Genomic DNA, 23,705 nt, shown 5'->3' with positions numbered 1-23,705 from the left:
GGACAGGTATGGACCACTGCGGCTGCAGGGCGTGCCTAGCATCCACGATCTGCTGCAGAGTCTAGCGAGGTCTGGGGCGGTGACCTTGGAGTGGTCTCCACTACAACCTTCACGGCCGCTTATGCTGCTTCCCCCCGCTGGTCTACACTCCCATGCTGTGTCGGTGACGCCGTCTGCCGCTTCTAGGGCCGGTCGCCGCCGTACCGAGGAGGGGTATGCCGCCGCCGCCTGTGTTTTCTTCGTGTTGCCTGCCCCAGACTTCCGCTGTTCCAGCAGCTCGCCCCTGGACCGGCCGCCAGTACCCCGCTGGCTGCCGATGATTCTACGAGGCGATGGCTGGGCCTGCCGTTACCTGTCGCTGATGTGGTTCCCGCTACTGGCTTGGCTGTCCCTTCTGTGTTTACCGCTGCCGCTGTTCCTGCCTCTCCTGAGCTGGTTGCTGTTCTGTCGCTCCTGGTTCCTGCGCCTGTCCATGCTGGTCCTGCCGCCCATGGTGTGTCTTCCCCAGTCCCAGGTCCTTCTCCGGACAGGTGCAGTCGGGCCGTGTTTGCTTCGGCAATAGGCCCGACTCCGGCCTGGATGGAGGACCTGACGACTGTCCTGCGTGAGCTGACGAAGAAGAGGAAGGTGTCATCTTCGTCTTCGTCTGTTGCTGCCTCTTCCCCTTCGACTTCTAAGGCCCATAAGCCGAAGAAGAAGAATGCTGCCTCCCCCCCCTAAGAAGTCTCCTTCGGGAACTTCTAAGGGCCCGTCCCACCTCGGTGGGACGGGGGGTCCTTCTGCTGGTCCTCCTGCTCCTTCGGGAGCGGGGCCCGTCTCCCCTTCCGTAAGGAAGAGATAGACGGGGACCAGAGGGAGTATCGGTTAGCTCTGGTACTTCCTCGCCTGGTGCTAGCGGCGATGCCGCTACGCCAGGTTCCGGCTCGGTCTCTCGTTCGCGGGAGATCCCGAGTGTACGCTCTCCCTCGGGAGACCGTGCAGCCAAAGTTTCGGCGCCAGAGTTCGCTCGGCGCCAAGACCACGGCACGGAACAGAAGGCTGGCGAGAACCGCTCAGGGTACTCTCGCCAGGCCAGCGGCCGCTCTCGCAGCGACCAGCTGGTAACCGGGTTTTGTTATTCCCCCTAAGAAGACTCCTTCGGAACTTCGAAGGGCTCGTCACATTCCGGTGTGACGGGGGGGTTCTTCTGCTGGTCCTCCTGTTCCTTCGGGAACGGGCCCGTCTCCCCTTCTGAGAAGAAGAAGAAGATGGGGACCAAGGGTGTGCTGGCTACCGCTGGTACACCCTCGCCTGGTCTTGGCAGCTCTGCTGCTAAGCCAGGTACCGGCTCGTTTTCTCGTCCGCGAGAAGTTCCGAGTGTAACGATCTCCTTGGGTGACCGTGCAGCCAAAGTTAAGACGCCTGAGTTCGCTCAGCGTCATGACCGAGGCACGGAGCAGAAGACTGTCGAGAGCCGCTCAGGTGACTCCTCGCCAGGCCAGCGGCGCGCTCTCGCAGCGACCAGCCGGTACCTCGGGTCGACGTGACGGTCTCTGACCGGCCACGGGTTGAGGCTGGGAAGAGGTCCCCCAGGTCCCCTCGACCGACGGTACCAGCCTCGGCTGGTACCAGCGGTTTGACGTGCCGCGAGGACGCTCACCGCCCTCACGGCGAAAGCGAGCTCTGCAGGTCACCTGACCGCCGCTCCCACAGGGACCGGGCGGATACGGTGACCAGCAGCAGCTCGTCTGACGCACGGGACCGGGGTCGACGTGCTCAGTCGAGCCGCTCGCCACAGGTGAGCGGCACGGCCAGGCCTGCAGATCGATCCCCACCGCGGGTTGGTGATCGGCTGCAGCCCCCCCACACGTACGCTGGTTCTGCCAGCGAGCGGGGGGGGAAACGTCAGGTCTGTCTCTCCACTACCTTCAACTTCCTCGGGCTACACCGGGAAGAAGCGAGGTAGCTAGGAGTGATCGTGAGAGGTGCGCCGCTCACGATCCCGTCACGACGCCGCACGTGCCACGTATGGTCTTAGGACCAACCAGGACGTACGCGCAAGTGATTGGAGGCGACCGTCAGGGGGAGAGGGGGTAGCGTCAGTTCTGTCTCTCCGATAACCTTCAACTTCCTCGGCATACGCCAGGAAGAGCGAGGTATATAGGAGTGATCGTGAGAGATGCGCCGCTCACGATCCCGTCACGACGCCGCCGACGTGGCCAGGTGGTCTTAGGACCAACCAGGACGTACGCGCAAGTGATTGGGAGGCAACCGTCAGGGATCTGTTGCTGGTCCTTCTTCTGAAGGAGGAGGGTCCTGGGAGCTGCTCTTGTTGGAGGGAGGTCGGAACGGTCACCTACTCCTCAAGACGCTGTAACTTCCGAGATTCAGAGTAACTTTACCAGGTTATTGCACTGATTCGTCAGCACAACGACCAGGGGGGAAGGATCGCCGCTCCACCAAGCAGAGCCCATGTCTCTGCCTCGAGTCGTTTTGGGGCCCGAGAGGGAACCAAACCCGACGGTGGGTATGCCGCGATCGGAAGCTTTGCCGCCGATTCTGTCTTGAACCAGAGTCTCTCGTCTCCGGACAAGAAGGCTCTCTCAGTTCTGGCCGGTCGATCAAGCTACTTCCACCTCCTCTACTCGACGAGCGGCGTTTCTACGTGTCTTCGGACACCGTATTTAAATACTCCTTCGGTCCTCCTGAGAGGTTTCGACCTCGACGAGGACTGGAATGAGTCGGAGGACGGTATCGGCTCTCTCCTGTCAGGTGTCGATCAGCCCCACCCAGACGACGTTCACAGTGGCGGCAGACCCTTACCTACAGTGAGAGTTCGTAACCCTCCTCTGGGAAAACGTTTTTCTCCTGACGATACGTTTTCCCAGACTCTAGAGGCCATCGCCGCAAGGCGATGGCTGCTCCTACTCTTCTCCAACTGCTAGTTCCACTGGGAAGGCGAGCAGTATCCAATTCCTCCCCCTTCCCCCATTCCCTCTCCTTCCCTTACGGCTACGAGGGAAAGGGGAAGGATCCTACAGAGATTTCTCTGTAGGATCCCACGTTGGGGACTGCGCTACCAGGGGGGACCTTCGGGTCCTACCTGACGTAAGCCCCGGTCGTTGAGGAGGGATCCTGCCCCATTCTCGATTTCTACGGGAATCGAGGGGACCACCAGCCGATATCGTTTGACGAATTCGGTGGGGTTTCGCAGACTGCTTAGAATTCTACGGAATTTCTAGCGCATTCAAGAGGTGTTAGAGTTTCTTACGATCTCCAAACACTTAGGCGAGACCACGGTCCAAAGTGAGCGCGACGAGAATCCCCGATATGTTACACGATATCGGGAACCTCGCCTATGCTCGAATTCCTGGAATTTCTAGCATTAGGAATAAGACTGCTGCTGAAAGAAGACTATACTCACAGTAGGCGACCAACCTGGATAAGAGAAGAACGGACGGGAATATCCAGTTTGGCTGGAACTATCGTCTTAGTATTCTGTTCACCATTGAAGCTTTCCTTCGAGGAAGACTTCTCCTTCACTCTCTTTAAGTAGAGAACGAAGGTGGTCGATCTCCAATCCTTATTTTGTTTCTTGAAGGAAAGAATTTAGGATGGAGATCGTTGTTCAGAATCCTACAAATATACTACGTATTTATTAACCTCGCGACATGATTCTGCTAAGCAGTTGAATGGTCCGAGGGGTAGGCGCATATCCTGGTTATTCTATGGATTGCGACTTAGACGAAAAGTATTCTAATTGAACGAGCATATCTTTTTATGCTCAGTGGTTCTAGCCGAACGCATTCCTTCGTGGAAAGGATTACTTGGCAACTCAGGATGACGAGTCAGCGACAGCTACTGCGTATTGAATTGCCCGAGGCATTTCAGTATCAGCTGCCGCTTTGAGATAGACGGTTGTTTATGTCTTTCTCACCTGCTTTGATTGAATAACAAACCGTATCTCTGCCACAATCATCGGACTTGTTTAAGTCTCTGATTAACCTGGATTCTCGCATACATGAATGACCATCTACTGCTGAGAAACGCTAGTATTCATCGTCTTCGGTATTGCGAGAATTTTAAACAGAGATATCTATTCGACTCTCATCTTTCTGTTTACCGCACTGGTAACAGAATTCTGTAATAGTCTCTTGCTGCATCGATCCATCCCGTAATGCGAATGATTTTTGCGGAATCTGAGTTTGTCCTCAAAATATCTTGTAATTCGGAGGTGTACAATTGTTCATTGTTCACCCCGGATTAGCAGATGTATTAAAGACATCGCCTACTCCCACACCTGCCAGCTCTACTTCCAAACCGTTCAGCCCATGAGAAGCAGTTCTTCAAGGCGGCTCTCCCCTGTGTTTCATTACTGAAGAACGCCCCGCTTTCATTGCACAACGGACAGCAATGAAATGGCGGTTAGCGTTTTTCAGTCATTTGTAAGCACAGGTTTAGAATCTTGAGATTCCTTTCTCTCGATTCAGCTGGAAGACGTAGGTTGGCATTCATTGCCTACCTTCGTCTTCAACGTCACATAGTGTTGTTTCTTCCTTAAGCTGAGATTCAACGTCTATGAGATTTTTCTTGCCATCAGGGACCTCGGTCTGGTCTTTTGAAGGCAATTGACTTTCGCCTTTTATTTTGAGCTTATGCATTAAGAGAATCATCGCCGCGCCGTCCGGCATCGTGACTAACAAATATTTTATTTGTTTGCTCTCTCAGCATAACTCTTTTAAAGGGCGAAGGTCACGTGACTTACCCGGATGCTTGGACAACTTGCCTCTACTGATTCCGAACCAGTCAGTCGGCAGCTGTCAGAGCGCCCGAGTCAGTTACGAACTATGCTGTGGACTTAGTTCGGTTGTTCCAGAGCAATCATTACTTCGTCTTAATAGCTTGTCAGTATGAGTACTGTACATAACCAAAGTCGAGAAGATATGTCCATACGACTATTCCCTTCTTTTCGTCTTAGGTAACTGCATGACTTCTCTGAGAAGTCAAGCACAAAGGGATGGGGGATTTGTGACGCTCGATTTCGTACCGATCTTCGTAGCGAAGACTCAGAACCCTTCGGTAACTGACGATTGGTTCGAGTCCTTCCACAATACCCTCCCTAATGGACGTCACCGCTCCGATACGAAGGCTATGCTGCTTTGTCCTGTGAAGGTGCGACGGAGCTGTCTGAAGAAACTCGACACCCAGGATGAGTGTGGACGCTTCTCATCATTCTCTCGCGTTCCGCAAGAACTTCTCCGTGGCGCAGGTAATGAAGGCAGGCGCCTGGTCCAACCGGACCGCATGCACCTCCTTCTACCTTCAGGATATTGCCCCACAGTTCCTTGGATCTTTTTCCTTGGGAAAACCGTGGTGGTTGCTCAACACGTTGTAGTAGTTGCCCAGACCCTCGCAGGCTGAACAGCATCGAGTCCTGGTGTGACCGTAAGAATGGATAGGATGATGAGAGTGTGACTGGCTCCTCTCCATCTTTTTCTCCCCTCTACCTTTGGGTAGAGGGACACGGTCGTCACCCTGCTGGGTAAGGTTTAAGGACTAGATGCAGGTGAAGCTACTCAATAGAGCACCATCCTATCCCTTTCAGTAGGGATAGGGAGTAAATATCCACCACTTTCCTCCAACAAGGGGGAGGAAGTGGATGCCAAATTGAGACAAACCCATCATTTTTATGATTGTCTCTTGCAAACAGGAACAAGTTCTTGCTTGCTGGTACGAAGAGATACGCTTGCCTCTCTCTTAGTACTGGCCACCCAGAGGTCTGACCATTGATCCTGCGGTGCACACCCCGATCAATCGGACAGAGGTTTGGATCCCTCCCCTTGCTCTTACGACCAGGGAGGCACATCCAGGGTTGGACGAACACCAGTCTGTTCACCAAAAAGACCTCAGATTCCTCCCCCAACAAGAAGTGAGTCTTCCTATTGTTAAAGGACCGAAGGGTTTTGTATTACGTATCGGAACAAATGGACCAATTTGTCGAAAATTGCATTTTTCCTAACTATACAAACCTGAGGTCCTTTAACATATAGTCCCACCTCATGCCACCCCTCACTCTGCAATCTTTTTGCATTGGGCCTAAAGCAAAAGTGATTCTTCACCTCTCGGGCGCGCTTGGGCGCGCGCACGATCGGACAAGCAGTTAAACTACCGTTTCTCCCCCTTGTTCGAAGCTTACGACCGTCCCAGCTGCCGCTAGTTACCTTCCTATTGTTAAAGGACCTCAGGTTTGTATAGTTAGGAAAAATGCAATTTTCGACAAGTTGTCATGTTGGGGGCTTGAGCTCTCTAGAGGAAGACGACTGCTCAAACCCTTAACTAGCAGGGAAAGTTCCCAGGAAGAAGATGTCGATACCCTTCAGGCGTAACACCAAACTCAGCGCCGACCTGTAGCCTCTAATAGCAGACACAGACAAATGTTTCTCGTCTCTGAGGAAGGTTAAAAAGTCTGCTATTCGCTGAATAGAGTCGCGAGTGGAGAAAACCTTTTTGGTTTACAACACCAATCACAGTAGATCGCCCATTTTGCCTTGGTAAACTGCAGAGGTTGACTTCCTAAGACTGCTGGACATGTGCCCAGCTGACTTCTGAGAAAAGCCTCTCTCTCGGAGGAGATAGTTGATAGCCTCCAACCGTGAGGAGACAGGATTCTACTGACTGGTGGAAACCTTCTCGCATGGGGCTGACACAGGAGATGCCGCCAAGGCGAATCTCCCTTGGAATCTCTGACAACAACGATAGCAGATCTGGAAACCATTCCGCCTCAGGTCACAGAAGGGCCACCAGAGTCATTCTGAGACCCTGAGAACCCAACAGCCTGTTCAGAACCTGATGGATCAAACAAAACGGAGGGAAGGCATACACCTCCAGGTTGTCCCAGGGATGTTGGAATGCATCTTCTGCCAATGCCAAGGGATCTGGGACCACTGAACAGAACACCTCCAGCTTCCTGTTGTAACGTGTCGCGAAAAGGTCCAGCATGGGTCTCCCCCAAATCTGGAAAAGCCTGTCTGCCACCACTTGATGAAGGGAGCACTCTGTGACTAAGATCTGATCCCGGCGACTGAGTTTGTCTGCGACCACGTTCCGCTTCCCTTGGATATACTACCTGGCTGAGAGCTCTACCAAATTGTTGATTGCCCACTGGTGAAGCTCGACGGTCAAGGCATGAAGTTGCTGAGAAACTAGGCCTCCCTGTTTGTTCACGTAGGCTACCACCGTGGTACTGTCCGACATGAGAAACGACGAGTGACCTCTACCATTCCTGAATCCTTCACACCCAGGAAAGCCACCTTCAACTCCAAGACGTTGATATGCTGCTGCTTGTCCTCTAAACCCCAAACGCCTGAAGCGATGAGGCCGCCTAAGTGCACGCCCCAACCTGCGAGGGAGGCGTCCGAGAACAGAAGGAAGTCCGGAGGGACAGAACCCAGAGGGACACCCTTCAATAGATTCTGGTCGTCCAACCACCAACGAAGGTCTTCTCTCACTTTCAAAGACAGTGGGACCAAAAACAGGGGAGAGTCCCCCGCCGGAGACCAGAATTCCCCCAGTCCCCATTGCAGGAGAACCTGCCATTGATGAGCTGACTGATGCGACTTTGAGAGGAAGTTGCGCACCTAAGCCCGAAACTTCTCCAATCTCTGATCCGACGGGAAAACTCTCGCCACTGTCGTATCCATGACCATGCCCAGGTAAAGAATCCTTTGAGTGGGTACGAGGTTCGACTTTTCCTGGCTGACTAATAAGCCCAGGTCCAGACAGAACTGAAGAAGACGATCCCTGTCTTGCAGCAGCTTTTCCCTGGAAACTGCCAAGACCAGCCAAGCGTCAAGGTATCTCAGCAAACAGATCCCCTGAGCATGGGCCCAACCTGACATGAGAGAGAAGACCCTTGTGAACATTTGAGGGGCTGTGGTCAACCCAAAGCACAAGACTTTGAACTCGAAGATCTTGTCCGCCAGAGAGAAGCGAAGGAACTTCCTGGACGTGGGATGAATAGGGATTTGGAAGTATGCGTCCTTCAAGTCTATCGACAGCATGAAGTCGCCTTCCCTCACGGCTGCGGCTACCAACACCGAGCGCGGGGTCTCCATCTTGAACCGTCTTCCTGATGAAGCAATTCAAGGTGGATAAGTCGATCACGGGCCTCCATCCTCCCGACGCCTTGGGCACAAAGAAGATGTGACTGTAAAACCCAGGGGACGGATGCACTACTTCGGCTATCGCATACTTGTCCAGCATTTTCTGCATTTCCTCCTGAAGAGCCAAGAACTTCAGAGAATCTGGGGGATACGTCTTCCTGAGCTGCAGCTTGTCTGACAGAGGAGGAGAGAAGTCGAATGGCAACAGGTATCCCACCCGAAGGACATCTACCACCAACTTTGCCCCGTAACACTGCCACTTGGCCCAATGGCCAGCCAGGCACCCCCCCACCCGTGGCGCAGGAGAGGGAGAGGCGCCCAACCTACCGAAAGCCCCCTTGACCTCTGCCCCTAGGGCCTCTTCTTGGTTTAAAGGAACGAGAGCGAAAGGGGCGTCCATCCTGAGACTTGGGCTGTGTCGAACGGGAAGGCCCTTCCAAACTCGAGGTTCTCAATGGCCTACCAGGCGACGATCTCCTCGATTGCTGCTGGACCGGGGGAGAAGGGGGAGCCAAACGTCTCCGAGGGCAGGGCTCTGATTTAGACACGGCTTGGTGCACCAGTCGGTCTTAAGTGTCAGCCCGACATCAGTCTATCCCATTGTCGAGTTCAGTCCGTGGAAACAAAAATTGCAATTCTAACAGATCACCATTCCTCAAGGCCAGCAAAGACTCGGTGTCAAGCGACCTCTCCATCCTAGACAAAGCCGGGTCCCTCCTAACCAGAAGAAGATTAGCACATAAATTGGCACTGAGGAGAGCCAAATAAGAAAACGCCTTGCCCCCGGATTGCAAAAGACTGGCAAGCGAGGCAGCACTCACCAACCCATCAGGGGACCTGTTGGAAATTATCTTGGCAATCACCACAGGCCAGAGGTCCAGCCAAGAAACCGTTTGCAACATGAAGGCCGCCCTAGATTCCAAAGCTAAGGCATCTTGTGGAGATAAGGACAGAGTCACTGACCTCACCTGTTCCAAAGTCAAACCTGGCTTCAGGCGAATGACGTCTGGGTTAAGGTGGCGTCACAACAAAAATGCAGAGCTTGTAGCATAGTACTTCCTATGTCTTGTGAGAGGCAGGGGTAGGAGTTTGGTAGAGCCTCTAGAGCGAAGTGAACTGTTAACCTTCTGCAAGACCGAATGAACGTGGCCTGACAACGGCAGCTGGAGAGATGATTTGGGGTCCTGAGTAGCTCCCACCAAGGCTTCCAAGCAAGAAGGAGTGTAAGACGACCGAGCCTGAGTCCTAACTTTCCAAATTGTTGAACCAAGAAATGAGATCAAAAACCTCCGAAAAGGAAGACAGAAACTCCGTGTGTCCCTTCTTCTGCTCTGTCTGGCACCGGCGACCGACAACAGAGAAGGATGTAGCTAGCTCTAATGCGTTTTCTTCACCAAAATTCACAGAAGGGTTAGTAGGCAAACAGTCTGAAACCCCTACTAGCCTATCTGGGCTGGGTCCAAGCGTCAGCCTCTGAGACGGACCCACTGTAACATTAGGCACATCACTTACCTCAACAGGTGACTCCAGACGTCCATGAACAGACATGGGCGTGGCGGCCGTACGTACGTAAGATGGGGGGGAAACTCGAGCACTCGAGATTGACAGAGAATCCCTTATAGTGGAAGACTTGGAAGCAAGCAAACACTCCGGCTGCACCACCCCTGTGCTCACTTTACGGCGACAAATAGGCCTGGGAGAAGAAGGAGCACTACCATCACGTGCACAGACGGGGGAGGTTGCAACACGCTCGCGATGTGCAAGGACGGGGTGGGGGGTGGAGTGGTTGCAAGTACAAGATTCGGCGGCAAAGCAACCCCTGCAGAACACATCACTAACATTGCCCGAAACCACAGCACTCTCGGGAACATGTCCGTGCTGTTCCTTCCTCGGCGGCAAAGGAAGGGCAAAGTCCTTAGCCTTCCAACACTTAATAAGCCCACGAGGCGTAGAGGGGGAAGAGGGAGAGGAAGACAGCACTAGCTTCTTATGCGCACTCTTCTCAGAAGGCAGGGACGAAGCAACGCGTTCCCTACCAGTCCTCCCTTCCGATAAGGCAGCCAACTTCACATCTAAAACAGAGTCCAGCCTCTGAAGCTCTGCCTGGCATATGATCTCGGACTGATGTGCCAGAGAAGGCTCCAAGAAAGCGGAAGGAGATGTTTCGAACTGGGCGGCAGAGATGACGTCACGGCTAAGAGAGGTGGCTCGGAGGAGGCGACTGGGATACGCCATCGATGAGAGTGACTCACAAGCGGTGGTGACATCATGATTTCCCGTGACCGAGGGGGAAAGAGACGCCACTGGTGGAGGAATACACAAAGATGGGCCCCGTGACGACAACAACGGGGCTGACGCCGCAGCATCACTCCGAGACAAGGCGGCGGCAGACACTGGCGGAGCAATACAAGATGGCCGACTGCTCCCACCGGTGGAGACGAGGCCGGGAGGGGGGTGTGAGCCTCCACAAAATGCACTAGCAACCCCTCCAGGACGGGGTACCCCCTAGCCCAAGCGTCTTCCAAATCGCCGCCATTTTGAACGCCTCCGACTCTGGAAGAGAAGAGAATGATGAAAAAACCTCACCCTTCCCGGGAACCGAAAAAACTCCCGAGGAAGAGGGGACTTCATTACAAATATTACCCTGGCAATCTCCCGATACTTCCGTCGACGAATCAATGGAAGAAAAGGAAGGAGAAGCAGGGGCAATGTTACTATGGGGGTTGACTACTGCAGAAGACGAAACATCGGGAATAGGAGCAAAGCCCTCCCAAGAAGGAAGAGTGGAGACTCCGATGTTCCCTATTTTTTTTCTTTACCCATAAAAACTTCCTCCACTGCTCCAAAGGCCATGCCCGGCATTCCGTACAAGGATTCGTAATCGTACAAAAATTGGAACGACACCTACTACAAGTGATGTGAGGGTCCGTCGCTGACGAAGCCAAGAAACGAGAACACGGGAATCCAGGAATTCCGGGGCACCAACGCTGACGTTGAGAAGTAGCAGAAGAAGCCATAATATTAGGTAAAAACACACACAAACACACTAAAGGAAGAAACGGGCAAAAACCGGGGAAAAGGCCAAGAGAGGAAAAACCCAACTCTCGTCCAGGCGGTAAAGAAAAAGACTGGCGTAGATGTTCAGCGTTTGACCACTCTTCATCTGATCTACGCATGCGTTGCCAGATACCACAAGATTTCTTGCTTTCATCTGCTTTTTTTACCGGATCCAGCTAGGCGCTAGAAATTATCCTATTGTTAAGAACGAGGGTTTGTTCGCGTATGAACAACTGAAGACTTCAATCACCTTGTATAAGTTCTTCACCAGGTGATATAACTCGGGTGAAGAGAACAACACTTTCGCAGCCGAGAACGCTGCTCTTCTGTGAGAGTCCACAAGGCCGGAGAAGTCTCCTTGGGAGGAGGCAGAAACTCCCAAAGAAGGAACTTCTCCTGTTGCATAAAACCTGTAGGTTTTATTCTGCAGCTTCGGCGGAGGGTAGGCGAACGAAGCCTTGCCTGACTCCCTTTTCTAGCTTAACCGCCACTCTTCTACTTCCTTCAGTGCTTTTCTTCGAGGGACTGAGAAAGAACTGGTTTCGGTAACCCCGAAGGCACTGATCTCCTATCCTTCACAAACATCGACGGAGGGGAAGAAGGCGAAGCTGGTTCAAAAAAGTCTGGATACGTCTGTAAAAGAAACTTTAACAGACTAGAATAAGCAGAAGAGGCCTTCGAATCCTGGTCTTGAGTTTCCTCTTCCGACAGGACGGATGACACCCCGTCTTCCTCTTCCGTCTGGCTCGTCTTCTTCAAAAAGACCATCAATTCTTGAAGCTGATGTTTAAAGGGGCCCAAAGCAGAATCCTCATGAGACGTATGAGGCGAACAAGTCGAAACAGCTTGAGATGTATGAGGCAAACGAGTCGAAACTCCTATCGACACACAACAAGGCGAGTCAGTCTCGCAAGCGTGCGAGCGCTGTACCGCACGTGAGTGTCTGACTCCGTCCGAAGTTACGCTATCCGAAGAGGACTGATGATCTTCCTGGAAAATCTGGTCCGGAGCGAAACTGCAGGAAGGTTGTGGACTCCAGTGCTTCTTGGATTTCTTAATAGGCGGCGGCATCCCTCTCACATGCTGGGCATGTCTCTTCAATGGACGTGACACTAAATCACTCCACACTATTTGCCTTGACACAGGCGACTGCACTTCTGAGTCAGACGACAACTGCACGTCACTGATATCTACGCCTTTCCTGCGGCGTTTCCTGAGCACTTGAGAGTCGACTACGTCAACACAGTCGGTGACTGACCGTGGGCAAACTCCCCCAGTCTCCCTTCGACCTCCGGTATATCTCTCCCGGGAGCTGGGGAGCGGGACAGGGACCTTCGTCTCAGAGAACAAGGGGAACGGACAGCCGCCTCCTCGGACACGACACTAACACTTGGCCTAACACTGGCCTTTTTACTTGACTTCTCTACAAACGCATGAAACAACATTCCTAAATCCATAACGGATTTTGCCAAGAACTCAAATTTCTTGTCCATCTTGGACTCTAACATGGAAATGGTGTTGGGATCGGAAACATGGGATACCTGGTCTGGAGTAATTGGTACTGAAGTTGGAGGACTATCAATAAGTGAAATATTAGATAAAAGTGGAGAAGATAAGGCACGGGAGTTGTCTCTACTCTAGTTTTACTACCCGCTCTAAGAGCTGCTTTCCTTTCCCCATCTTTGTCCACTTTATCCAAATGAGCTTGAAGTCTTCCAACCTTTGTTCATCTAAACGACAGCACTCATCACAAGTTAATTCCTTGCTACAGCACTGACCCCTACAATTAACACATTTGGAGTGCGGCTCGTAACATAGTTTAGCTAATCTAGTTTTGCAGCCACTGCTGCAAAACCTAACTGACAAAGAACTAGCATCTGACATCTTCGTAATAACTTGTTAAAAACTAGGCAGCTAACTGATGAGGCAAAAAAGCCAACCAAGAAATTGTACATCACCAAAAAGATAAAATCCACAATGGCGACGAAAGTTGACTGCAACAACAAACCACCGGTGTTACCCCGTGGCCGGCAGAAAACGAATTGAAGAGTTTAGCTCAGCAGTACCGGGTATTGCGGAAAGTGGGCATGATCTGTATCACCTACACAAACGATGGCAGCACCGCCACCGCCACCAGGAATTTGAATTTTCGACTGCCAGGTAAGAAAGCGTACAGCTAATGTAATTGTTTGGTAAGTCACTTATGTGAAAACAAAGAATGGGGAGACCCACAAAAATATAATTTCACTTTCTGTACTGATTACTTTTGGTCAACAAAATGAAAGAAATTAATTTATTAATAGTGTATTGCACTTAAGTCAATTTGCCAAGCTAATGAGTGTTGCTTTACTAGATGGAGGTGTGTCAGCTTCTGTTCTATAAACATTTAGGTACAGATCCTGAAAAAACACTGTTGAAAAGAAAATGGCAATAATATTTAATTCACATTACCCCCTCATTTTTTAAATATTCTGCTACCTAAGAATTGACAAGGCTGACTTACCTTCAATTCTGGAGGAGTAACATTCTTTGCTGAATCTTTCAAAAAGAAAAGAGGGCAATAATTGTGAAGAAAAACGTTGGTAAACAGTGTCTCAGGTTTCCCACTTAATTCTTTCAACAATGACCAAAGGCGATCACCACTCACCTGAAAATAAACATTCAACATTAGCAACTGAATTAGTATTCTCCATGTACAGTAGAACCTTAGTTTTCGTACATAATCCATTCCAGAACATCTCACAAAATCTGAAACATGAAAACCGAAACAATAATTCCCATAAGGAATAATGTAAGCACAATTAATGTGTTCCAGACCCCAAAAATTATTAGCAAGAAATACATTTTATAGGGAATAAACAGTTTTACATACAGAAAACAATTCATTAAATATAAAAGGCTAATGAAATGAATAAATTAACATTTAACATGACTCTTACCATTATGGAAAACAGTTGTTACCGCATGGAAGACTGAATGGATGGAAAAGGGAGGAGAGGTTATTGTTTGGAAGGGGAATCTCTCTCCAAATTTTACCACATAATGGATGAGTCCACTAAAAATAAAATGTCATACCTTTGCATTTTTTATAGTGCAAGCTTAGTAGTGCTGAATGTTTTAACTATATTATAGAATAGTTAAATAATGTATATACTTGCAGTACATGTTGAATTTATGCTTAAAAATGATTATGTTATTGTACAATAAAGTTTCATACATACTTACCTGGCAGATATATACTTAGCCATAGACTCCGTCATCCCCGACAGAAATTCAAATTTCGCGGCACACACTACAGGTAGGTCAGGTGATCCCGCCGCCTGCCGCTGGATGGCAGGAATAGGAACTATTACCATCTTGAGCCAGATTTTCTCTTCCACCTGTCTCCTGAGGGGAGGCTGGGTGGCCATACAATCGTATATATCTGCCAGGTAAGTATGTATGAAACTTTATTGTACAATAACAATATCATTTTCATACATTCAACTTCCCTGTCAGATATATACTTAGCTGATTGGCACCTTTGGCGGAGGGCAAGAGACAGCTAATTACTGACCTGATAGGTAAACAACATATGTTGTAGGTAATACAAGTTAATTAACAATACCCTAGTTCCTACCTGTTTAGGCGGAAGATTTCATAGCTTGTGCTTAGAAGTCTGCTTCGCCTCAAAAGCTTCAGCAAGGGTGTGCCCTATGGCTGAGAACTCTTGAAAGGACTGTCAATGGGGTCTTATCCACTTACTCAACAGAACCTAATGGCAATGTCACTGGAGTCTATTCATTACATGACAATATACCTATGCTCTTGGCATATAAAGGAGTAAAATACTGATCCCGATCACCTGATCCTAACCATGGATTAGATATATATGATTGGAAAGGCGTTATCCCAAACACCTTTCAAACAACCTAAAAACTCAACACAAACTAATTTTAAATCACACTATATAAAATATAAGGACAAAAATTAATATTAAGGATCAGTCTTCTCTCCTTTCCCCAGCACTGTATTCGCTGATACATAAGGTCCTAGAGAGAAGCATCTCTCATATGTTACCCTCCACATCTTTCAAGTAATGTGAGGCGAACACTGAGTTACATCTCCAATACGTGGCGCTAAGATGTTCTTCATTGACATGTTCTTGTTGAACGAAAATGATGTAGCGACTGCACGTACTTCGTGTGCTTTTACCCTTAAGGTCTTATATGCTTCACTATCACAACTCATGTGGGCTTCAGTTATAATGTTTCTAACAAAAAATGCTAAGGCATTTTTTGACATCGCTCTTTTAGGGTCTTTAACTGCACACCATAAACTTTGATTGCAACCCTGCAACTGCTTCTTCTTCTGCAGGTAAAACTTCAAAGTTCTCACTGGGCATAATGTTCTTTCCATTTCATTCACAACTAATTGAGAAAGCCCTTTTACTTCGAAAGTCCTAGGCCAAGATCTCGAGGGGTTTTGGGTTTTCATTTTTAGCTAAAAATAAAGGCTTAAATGGACAATACAGCCGAATCCTTCTTAAAACCCACTCTCGAGTCAAGTGCTTGCAGCTCACTCACTCTTTTTGCAGTGGCGAGAGCTATTAAGAAAATACATTTTCTAGTTAAGTCCCGGAAAGTAGCTTTATCGGGAGGTTCGAATCTCTCCGACATAAGATATTTGAGAACCACATCCAGATTCCAACTAGGGGTGAGAGAAGTTCTTAATTTTGTAGTTTCAAATGATCTAATTAAGTCATGCAGATCTTTGTCATTCTCTATGTTCAGGCCCCTATTCCTGAACACAGCTGATAACATGCTCCTATAACCTTTAATGGTTTGACCTGCCAGATGAGATTCTTCTTGTAAAAACAAAAGAAAATCAGCGATTTCGGTCACAGAGGTATCAGAGGAGGACAGCTTCTTCGCCTTACACCATATACGGAAAACAAAACCCTTCCCACTTCGATGGTATATCCGCATGGTTGAGGACCTTCTTGCTCCAGCAATTGCTTTTTGCCGCTTTGCGAGAAAAGCCTCTCGCTCTGACCAATCTTTCGATGGTCGAAAGGCAGTCAGAGCGAGAGCATGGATATTCTTGTGATACCTCTCGAAGTGGGGTTGTTTGAGCAGATCTGTCCTTTCGGAAAGAGATCTGGGGAAGTCCACTATCCATTACTGTACCTCCTGGAACCATTCTCTTGCAGGCCAATAAGGAGCGATCAATGTCATCCTCATTCCTTCCGAGGACACAAACTTTCTCATTACTTCCCCCAGCATCTTGAATGGGGGAAACACATAAGCATCTATGCCCTTCCAATCCATGAGCATGGCATCTATGGATAGGGCTCTGGGATCGTCCCCCAACGAACAAAAGTTCTCCATCCTTCTGGATAGGAATGTTGCAAATAGGTCTACTTGAGGCTTCCCCCAAAGAGACCATAGTTGCTGGCAGACTTGCGAATGAAGGGTCCATTCTGTTGGAAGGACCTGGTTCTTCCTGCTCAATCTGTCTGCTCTTATGTTCTTTCCTCCTTGAACGAACCTCGTCAGGAGTCGTATCCCTCTTTCTTCTGTCCATATCAACAGATCCCTTGCTAGTTGGTAAAGGGAGAAAGAGTGTGCCCCCTTGTTTTTTTATATAAAGCCAGAGCCGTGGTGTGTCCGAGGTGACTTGGACCACCACGCCTCTGACCTCGTTCTCGAAAACTTGCAGTGCCAAGTGTACTGCTAAGAGTTTCCTTTGCTTTATGTGCCAGGCCCTTCTGTTCTTCTGTCCAACTGCCTGACACTTCCTTCGTCCCTAGTGTTGTTTTGCTCCCCACCCCCGTGTCCGAAGCGTCTGAGAACAACACTAGGTTAGGGCTCTGAAGGGACAAGGACACTCCTTCGTTCCTTCTCAGCGGTTCTAACCACCATCGTAAGTGGTTTTTTACTCTCTCCTATGGGAAAGGTATCCAAAAGATCTCCCTTTCTTCTGTTCCAACTCCTTCTTAGATGGAACTGAGCCATTCCCTCGCTGAGCTTCGTTCCTTCTCTAGGAAGACCGAGATTTTTTCCAACCCTTTCGAAATTCTTTCCTGGGATGGATACGCTCAAAACCCGAGAATCCATCCGAATCCCCAGATAGACGATAGTCTGACTGGGGATCGTGTGAGATTTCTCGAGGTTTATGAGCAATCCGAGAGATCTGGTCAATTGAAGAGTATCTCTAAGTCCTCCAAGCACTTTTGTTTTGTCTGTGCTCTTATAAGCCAGTCGTCTAAGTAAAGAGATATCCTCACCCCCTTTAGATGCAGCCATCTTGCTACAATATCCTCATCAACGCCGAGTAAACACCTGAGGAGCTGTCGAGAGGCCGAAAACACAAAGCCCTGAACTGATAAATCCTTCCCTGTACCATGAACCGAAGATATTTCTTTGACGAATGATGCAGGGGGACGTGAAAGTACGCATCTTGTAGGTCGAGGGAGACCATCCAATCTCCTGGACGGAGAGCAGAGAGAACCGAGTTGGATGTCTCCATGGAGAACTTTGTTTTCTCCACGAAGCGATTCAATGCACTCACGTCCAGGACCCGGCCTCCACCCCCCGAGGCTTTCGGCACCAAAAAATAGGCGATTGTAAAAACCTCGGGAGTGCGGATCCTGTACTATCTCGATGGCCTCCTTCTCCAACATTTGCTGCACCAACCCAAGAAGGGTCTCTCTCTTTACAGGGTCTTTGTATCTCGCTGACAGCTCCCTCGGTGTCGTCGTCAATGGAGGTCTGTTCTTGAAGGGGATGAGGTATCCTTTCCTTAGAACTTGCAGGGACCAAGAATCTGCTTTCATTGAAGTCCATGCTTCTGAGAATCCCAGAAGTCTGGCCCCTACTGGTGTTTGGAGGACTGGAACCTCATTGAGCGTTCTTCCTCGGAACTCTGATGGAAGATCTTCCTCTTTTCTCTCCTCCTCTCTTCCTTGGGGCTCGGCTAAAAGTTCTACCTCGAAAGGGCTGTTGGGCAGGTCTTGGTTCCCTCTTCGAGACAGAAGCAGCTGGTCTAGGCTTCTTAGCTGAATGTACCAGCAAATCCTGTGTTGCCTTCTCAGTCAGCGTATGGGAAATGTCCTTTACCAATGAGAAAGGAAACAGCTGTTTAGACAGAGGGGCGTATAAAAGAGAAGCCCTCTGTACTGGAGAGACTACTTTGGTAAGAAATGAACCAAAGACAGACCTCTTCTTCAATACTCCTGTCCCGAACAGGGATGCCACTTCAGCCGATCCGTCCTGCACTGCCTTATCCATACATGCCAAAACACTATGCAAGACTTCTGGTTCCAAAAACTGAGGGTCTTGCGTCTTCTTGGCCAAAGCCCCTAGGGACCAATCTAGGAAGTTAAAAACTGCCAAGATATGGAATATTCCCTTGAGGAGATGGTCCATTTCTGACATCGTCCAGCTTGTTTTGGCCGATGGAAGTGCATGTCTCCTTGCCGAATCCACCAAGGTCGAGAAGTCAGCTTCAGCAGATGAGGGAAGAGAAAGTCCCGTAGATTCTCCTGTGCTATACCAAATACCTCTCCTTCCTGATAGCCTGGAATGGGGACAGGTAAACACAGTCTTTCCCGCCTCCTCCTTGGTTTTAAGCCAATATCCGACCGACTGCAAAGCCCTCTTCATTGATATGGTCGGTTGCATCTTCAAGAAAGAGGAAGACTTTGCAGCCTTCGTACTCGAAAATAAAGACCTAGGAGAAGGAGGGGCAGCAGGACTCAGAGACTCTCCAAATTCTTTTAACAAGAGGGCTGTTAATGTCTTATAATCTGTAAGACCTGCCCCCTTGTTTTCTTCAGAGTCCGAGACATCTTCCAATTCTGGTTGAGTTCTATTCGGAGATGAGTGTGCGACCGGAGGACTCCTCTCTCGGGAATGTAAAGGGCTTGTAGCAACACCGACTGCAACCTGACAAGGGCTATGGCCGCCTGTGCGGCACCTTGAGTCTCTGTCAGGAGAAGGCCGATGTTGTTCTTTTACACTAAGGCCTTCCTGACAAGGACGACGTTCGCCTGTGCGACACCTTTCGTCCTTACCAGGAGAAGTCCTTAAATGTCTTTCCCTTTTTCCATGATCAATTCCTTCCCGACAGGGGCTACGATCGCCTAGACACCTAGAGACCCTGTCAGGGGAAAATTAATCTTGAGAAAAATCCCACAGAGGAGCCTCCAAGTCCGCTTCAAACTCCGATAACTCGTCTGAATCATATCCTGGATTGTATAAATCCTTGCGCCTGCCTGTCATATGATGGATGTCAGGCGCTCGATATTTGGAAACAGGCTTAGGCTCTTCAGGCGCTTTATGCCTGGCTTCAGGCGCCCCAGGCGCTTTGTTTCTTATTTCAGGCGCTCTAGGCGCTTTGCGTCTTGTTTCAGGATCCTCAGGCTTTCCAGGCGCCTTGCGCCTCCGTTCAGGCGCTTCAGGCTCTTCAGGCGCTTTGCGCCTTTTTTCAGGCGCCTCAGGCTCTCCAGGCGCTTTGCTTCTCCTTTCAGAAGCTTGAGGCTCTCCAGGCGCTTTGCGCCTCAGGCTCTCCAGGCGCTCTATTTCTCCTATCAGACGCTCCAGGCTCTCCAGGAGTTTTGTGTTTCCTTTCAGCCGCTTCAGGCTCTTCAGGCGCCTTGCGCCTCATTTCCGTTATTTGAGGAACTTTACGCCTCATTTCAGGCGCTCCAGGCACTTTGGGCCTCGCTCCAGAAGTTTCAGGAGCTTCAGCCACTTTGTGCCTCATTTCAGGCACTTCAGGCGCTTTGCGCCTCATATCAGGAGTTCGTCCGATTTCGGGAGTTTCAAATTTCCGCCTCAATTCAGACGCCTCAGGCGCTTTCCTTCTAGTAGGAGATTTATATAGATATCTATATGTATCTTCTCGCCTTGACGGCGTTTTGCGCCTGACAGTAGCCTGACGTCTGGCTGGCGCCAGGCTCCTGGCAGGCGCCTCGTCCGAGCTCTCAGAGAGTTCTAAAGGACGGGATCTCTTGATCGGAAGAAATCTATCCTTCCTTCTAGGGGGATCCGATTTAAGAACTCCTACTAGCGAAGATATCTGTTTTTGCATATCCTCCAAAATCTTCGTAGCTACGTCCTTCTTTCCAATTTCCGACGAAGGAGAAGGAGCTTCTGAATAAACCTCCTTCCTTCTCTTTTCCGAAGGATATTCTTCGGAAATTCTCAGGGCTTCAATAAAATGATGGAGACTTCCAAGATCTTCTTGAAGGTCTCGACAAATCTATCTGAACTCCATCCTTTTTTAGATGAGGAATCAGACGAAGAAAAACAATGTTTAAGGACGTCTTTCCAAGGACTATCCTTGGCAGCCCGACGTAACTACGGGATCTGCCGAGGGGGGACGCCTGACCGGTGGGATTCTCTGAAACCTCCCTGCGGCTTTCGACATTTCTTCTCCACTGGGCTTGGGAGCTTGAAAGAGGTCTAGGCCTGGGAGCGAGACAGAGCCGATCAGACGCACCCCTCCACTTCACTGGGAACACTTTCACTGCACTTACTTCCAGTTCCTTAATTTTTTGTTCAATATGCTTAAGCGAAGCTTTCAGACTCGCAATTTCAGATGTTGAGCTTACCGAGTCAGATAATCGGGAAGGTAAAGCTGTATGGGAGGAAACAATTGGGTTAGCAATAGGCAATAGTCCGCTAACTGGCTCGTTAGAGACCGACCTACTTACACTTTTTGGGAAGAGGCTTTTCTAGCCCTATCTCTCCAACCTTTCTTAAGTAGGAATCAAGCAATTTCCATTCCTCCTCATTCAAATCCTTGCACTCATCACATGTATTCAATTGCGAGCATACATTCCCTCTACAAATTTTGCAAGTGGTGTGAGGATCCACCGAAGCTTTCGGTAGTCTCACATAACAACTCTCATTCACACACACTCTGAACGAAATCGAAACGTCAGACATTATGAGAAATTCCAAATCCAAAAATCCCAAAAACAGTCCACAATAGCGTACGCCAACCAAAGATCCAATACGTCACCAAATAGCGTCCAAAAGATCAACGGCGTAATGAAATTCGAAAATCAAGTCAGGAGGAACAAGCAAACGATGTTACTAGTATCCGCGACAGAGAAAATCTGGCTCAAAACGGTAATAGTTCCTATTCCTGCCACCCAGCGGCAGGCCGCGGGATCACCTGACCTACCTGTAGTGTGTGCCGCGAAATTTGAATTTCTGACGGGGATGACGGAGTCTATAGCTAAGTATATATCTGACAAGGAAGTTGAATGTATGTAAAGATAATTTTTCAATTGAAAAGGTCACTCTTTGTTCACATGGTAATCATGTGCTCAAAATTCAGAGATGTTTTCCACAAGCCTGGCCTTCATGACCGGGGCAACGACGTTGAGGCTCCGAGGCCGACATCACACATACGCTCGACACACGTACACAAAACACACACAAGGACTAAGGAATTGGGCCGGACACCGGACAAGCAGGGGCGTCTGGCGTCAGGTCAGCAGGATAATGTGGTCTTCGACCCCTAAGGGCATAGGACTGGCCTGGGTGCGGCGTATAACCACTTTTTTCTGGTCGGAGCTGGATCGACATCCAGGTATCTCCACTGTAATGGTTCGAGGTAAGTATCTCGCATTGGAACAAATATGCATATTTGTACTGTAACCATATTTTAGAATAGGCAGTCACACTACTACAAATAATTCTTCATCAAAACCCATAACAACAGTTCCTTAAGTACATGAAGTACAAATGGTATTAAATAAATGTTATACAAATACATACTATACCAGAGAGAGAAGAGGGTACAGCAAAATCTCTATTTTTTTCTTATAGTCTATTTTATACGTTGTAAACATACATAGCTAGAATTGCAATCAGCTACGCTTCTGTTGGTATACTTTTCAGCACTGTATTGTGCATATCTTTAGAAGCAATTTATTTTGCAGATGTATCTCTAAAATTGAATGATGAATATCATAAATTTTTAAAAGTATTTTAAATTTTTCTTACCTAGCTATACATACTGGAGTCTTTTATATGGGAGTATCAGAGCCTTTTATATGGGAGAATTTCTTCAGTACAAGCTCGAGCACTCTTGTAATTGGTAACGATGTTAAGGGGAGGATGGGGAAATATCCTACACTCATCTTACTTTATCACTTTTGGCTATGGCTGCAGTGACAAAGCAGGGTGGCTAAGGTGGATTTAAGTTATATTTGTTCCTAATGAGAGACAAACCATCACCTTGTTAATTAATAATTATAATAAGAAGGATTAGCTTTTCCAGACCTCTGAGTCTTAAGGCCCGTCCACACAAGGAAACATTGTTTGCAAACAAAGTTTCAAAACAATGCTTGCAAACTGTTTGTAAACAATGTTTCCTGTCCAGACCTCAGTTGTTGTAAGGATACTTCTCGATGCAGTAGCCTCTGTATTTTAAGTGGCTATTTTAATGCTCCCGAAGAGGGATAAGAGAAAGAAAAAGCCTACCTTTGATGGTAAGGAGATTCAATTAGGGTTCTTTTCTTTTCCCTTTTCTTTATTGGTGTCCAATTTTTTTCTTCAAAATCTAAATACTAATACATTTGATTGGGAGGCAATTTATTCACATCGGCCTATTTGCTCCATCTTCCCCTTAACCCCCGACCCCCAAACATCCCAGGAAGCACCGATCCCCCTTTAACACCCTCTATCACGTAAAAGCAGCGATAGATAGATATGACGGTTATTTCAAAAATTTCCCTCAAAAACGAAGCCTAAATATTTTCTGCTCAGAATAATTTTTTCTTCATTTCCCACAATATTTGCGATAAACTGGTGTTACACCCTGTATATACACGTATGCACATACATATATAGTACACACACATAAATATATACACACATACAAGTATAAATTATATATATAAACATACATACAATATACATGTGTATACAGTGGGCCCCCTTATTCGTGTTCTACGGATTCGCGGACTCATGGATTCACTGATTTCTCTCTGGACCTTATCTACCCATTATTTGCTAGGAATTTGCCTATTCGCGGGTTTTTCCGACGATAAATAATCCCAAATTAGTGTATTATGTTATTTTCATGACTAAATACATTTTTATGATACAAATGATTACTAATTTTAAAATATTAATATTGATCAAATCTGCATTAGTAAGTTTAGTAAGATTTAATGATATCACATAATAACAATAATTCTCTCTCTCTTTCTTACAGAGATGAATGTTTCTGTATGAAAAATAAATGATTTAGTTATTTTCAAAAATATAAATGTAAAGAGCACTCAATTCATTAAAGAAAATACTATAGTGAATTAGTAAGATTTAGCTTATAAATTATGATAATAATAATTGTAATTACAAAAATCATGTGATAGTATTTTACAGAAATCCAACAATAATCTTTCCATTTCACTCTTTCAAAATAAGGATAACTCTCTCTCTCTCTCTCTCTCTCTCTCCAGAGATGTATGATTTTTGTATGATAAATAAATGATTTACTAAT

The 23,705-nt window shown here is 48.2% G+C and overlaps 1 protein-coding gene across 5 annotated transcripts in view; it reads right to left on the bottom strand.

The window, feature by feature from the left end:
- LOC135226475 (single-strand selective monofunctional uracil DNA glycosylase-like) overlaps positions 1–23,705 on the bottom strand; it is a 183,968-nt gene that overhangs the window by 23,981 nt on the left and 136,282 nt on the right. For all 5 annotated transcript variants that reach the window (XM_064266081.1, XM_064266080.1, XM_064266084.1 and 2 more), the window contains exon 4: positions 13,702–13,845. In XM_064266081.1, coding sequence (XP_064122151.1) covers positions 13,702–13,845 — 144 coding nt within the window. The remainder of the gene's footprint in view (positions 1–13,701; positions 13,846–23,705) is intronic.

This window comes from Macrobrachium nipponense, chromosome 14 (assembly GCF_015104395.2).
Source record: "Macrobrachium nipponense isolate FS-2020 chromosome 14, ASM1510439v2, whole genome shotgun sequence".
NCBI classification, from domain to species: Eukaryota; Metazoa; Arthropoda; class Malacostraca; order Decapoda; family Palaemonidae; genus Macrobrachium; species Macrobrachium nipponense.
This window is presented reverse-complemented; position numbering and strand designations above follow the sequence as displayed.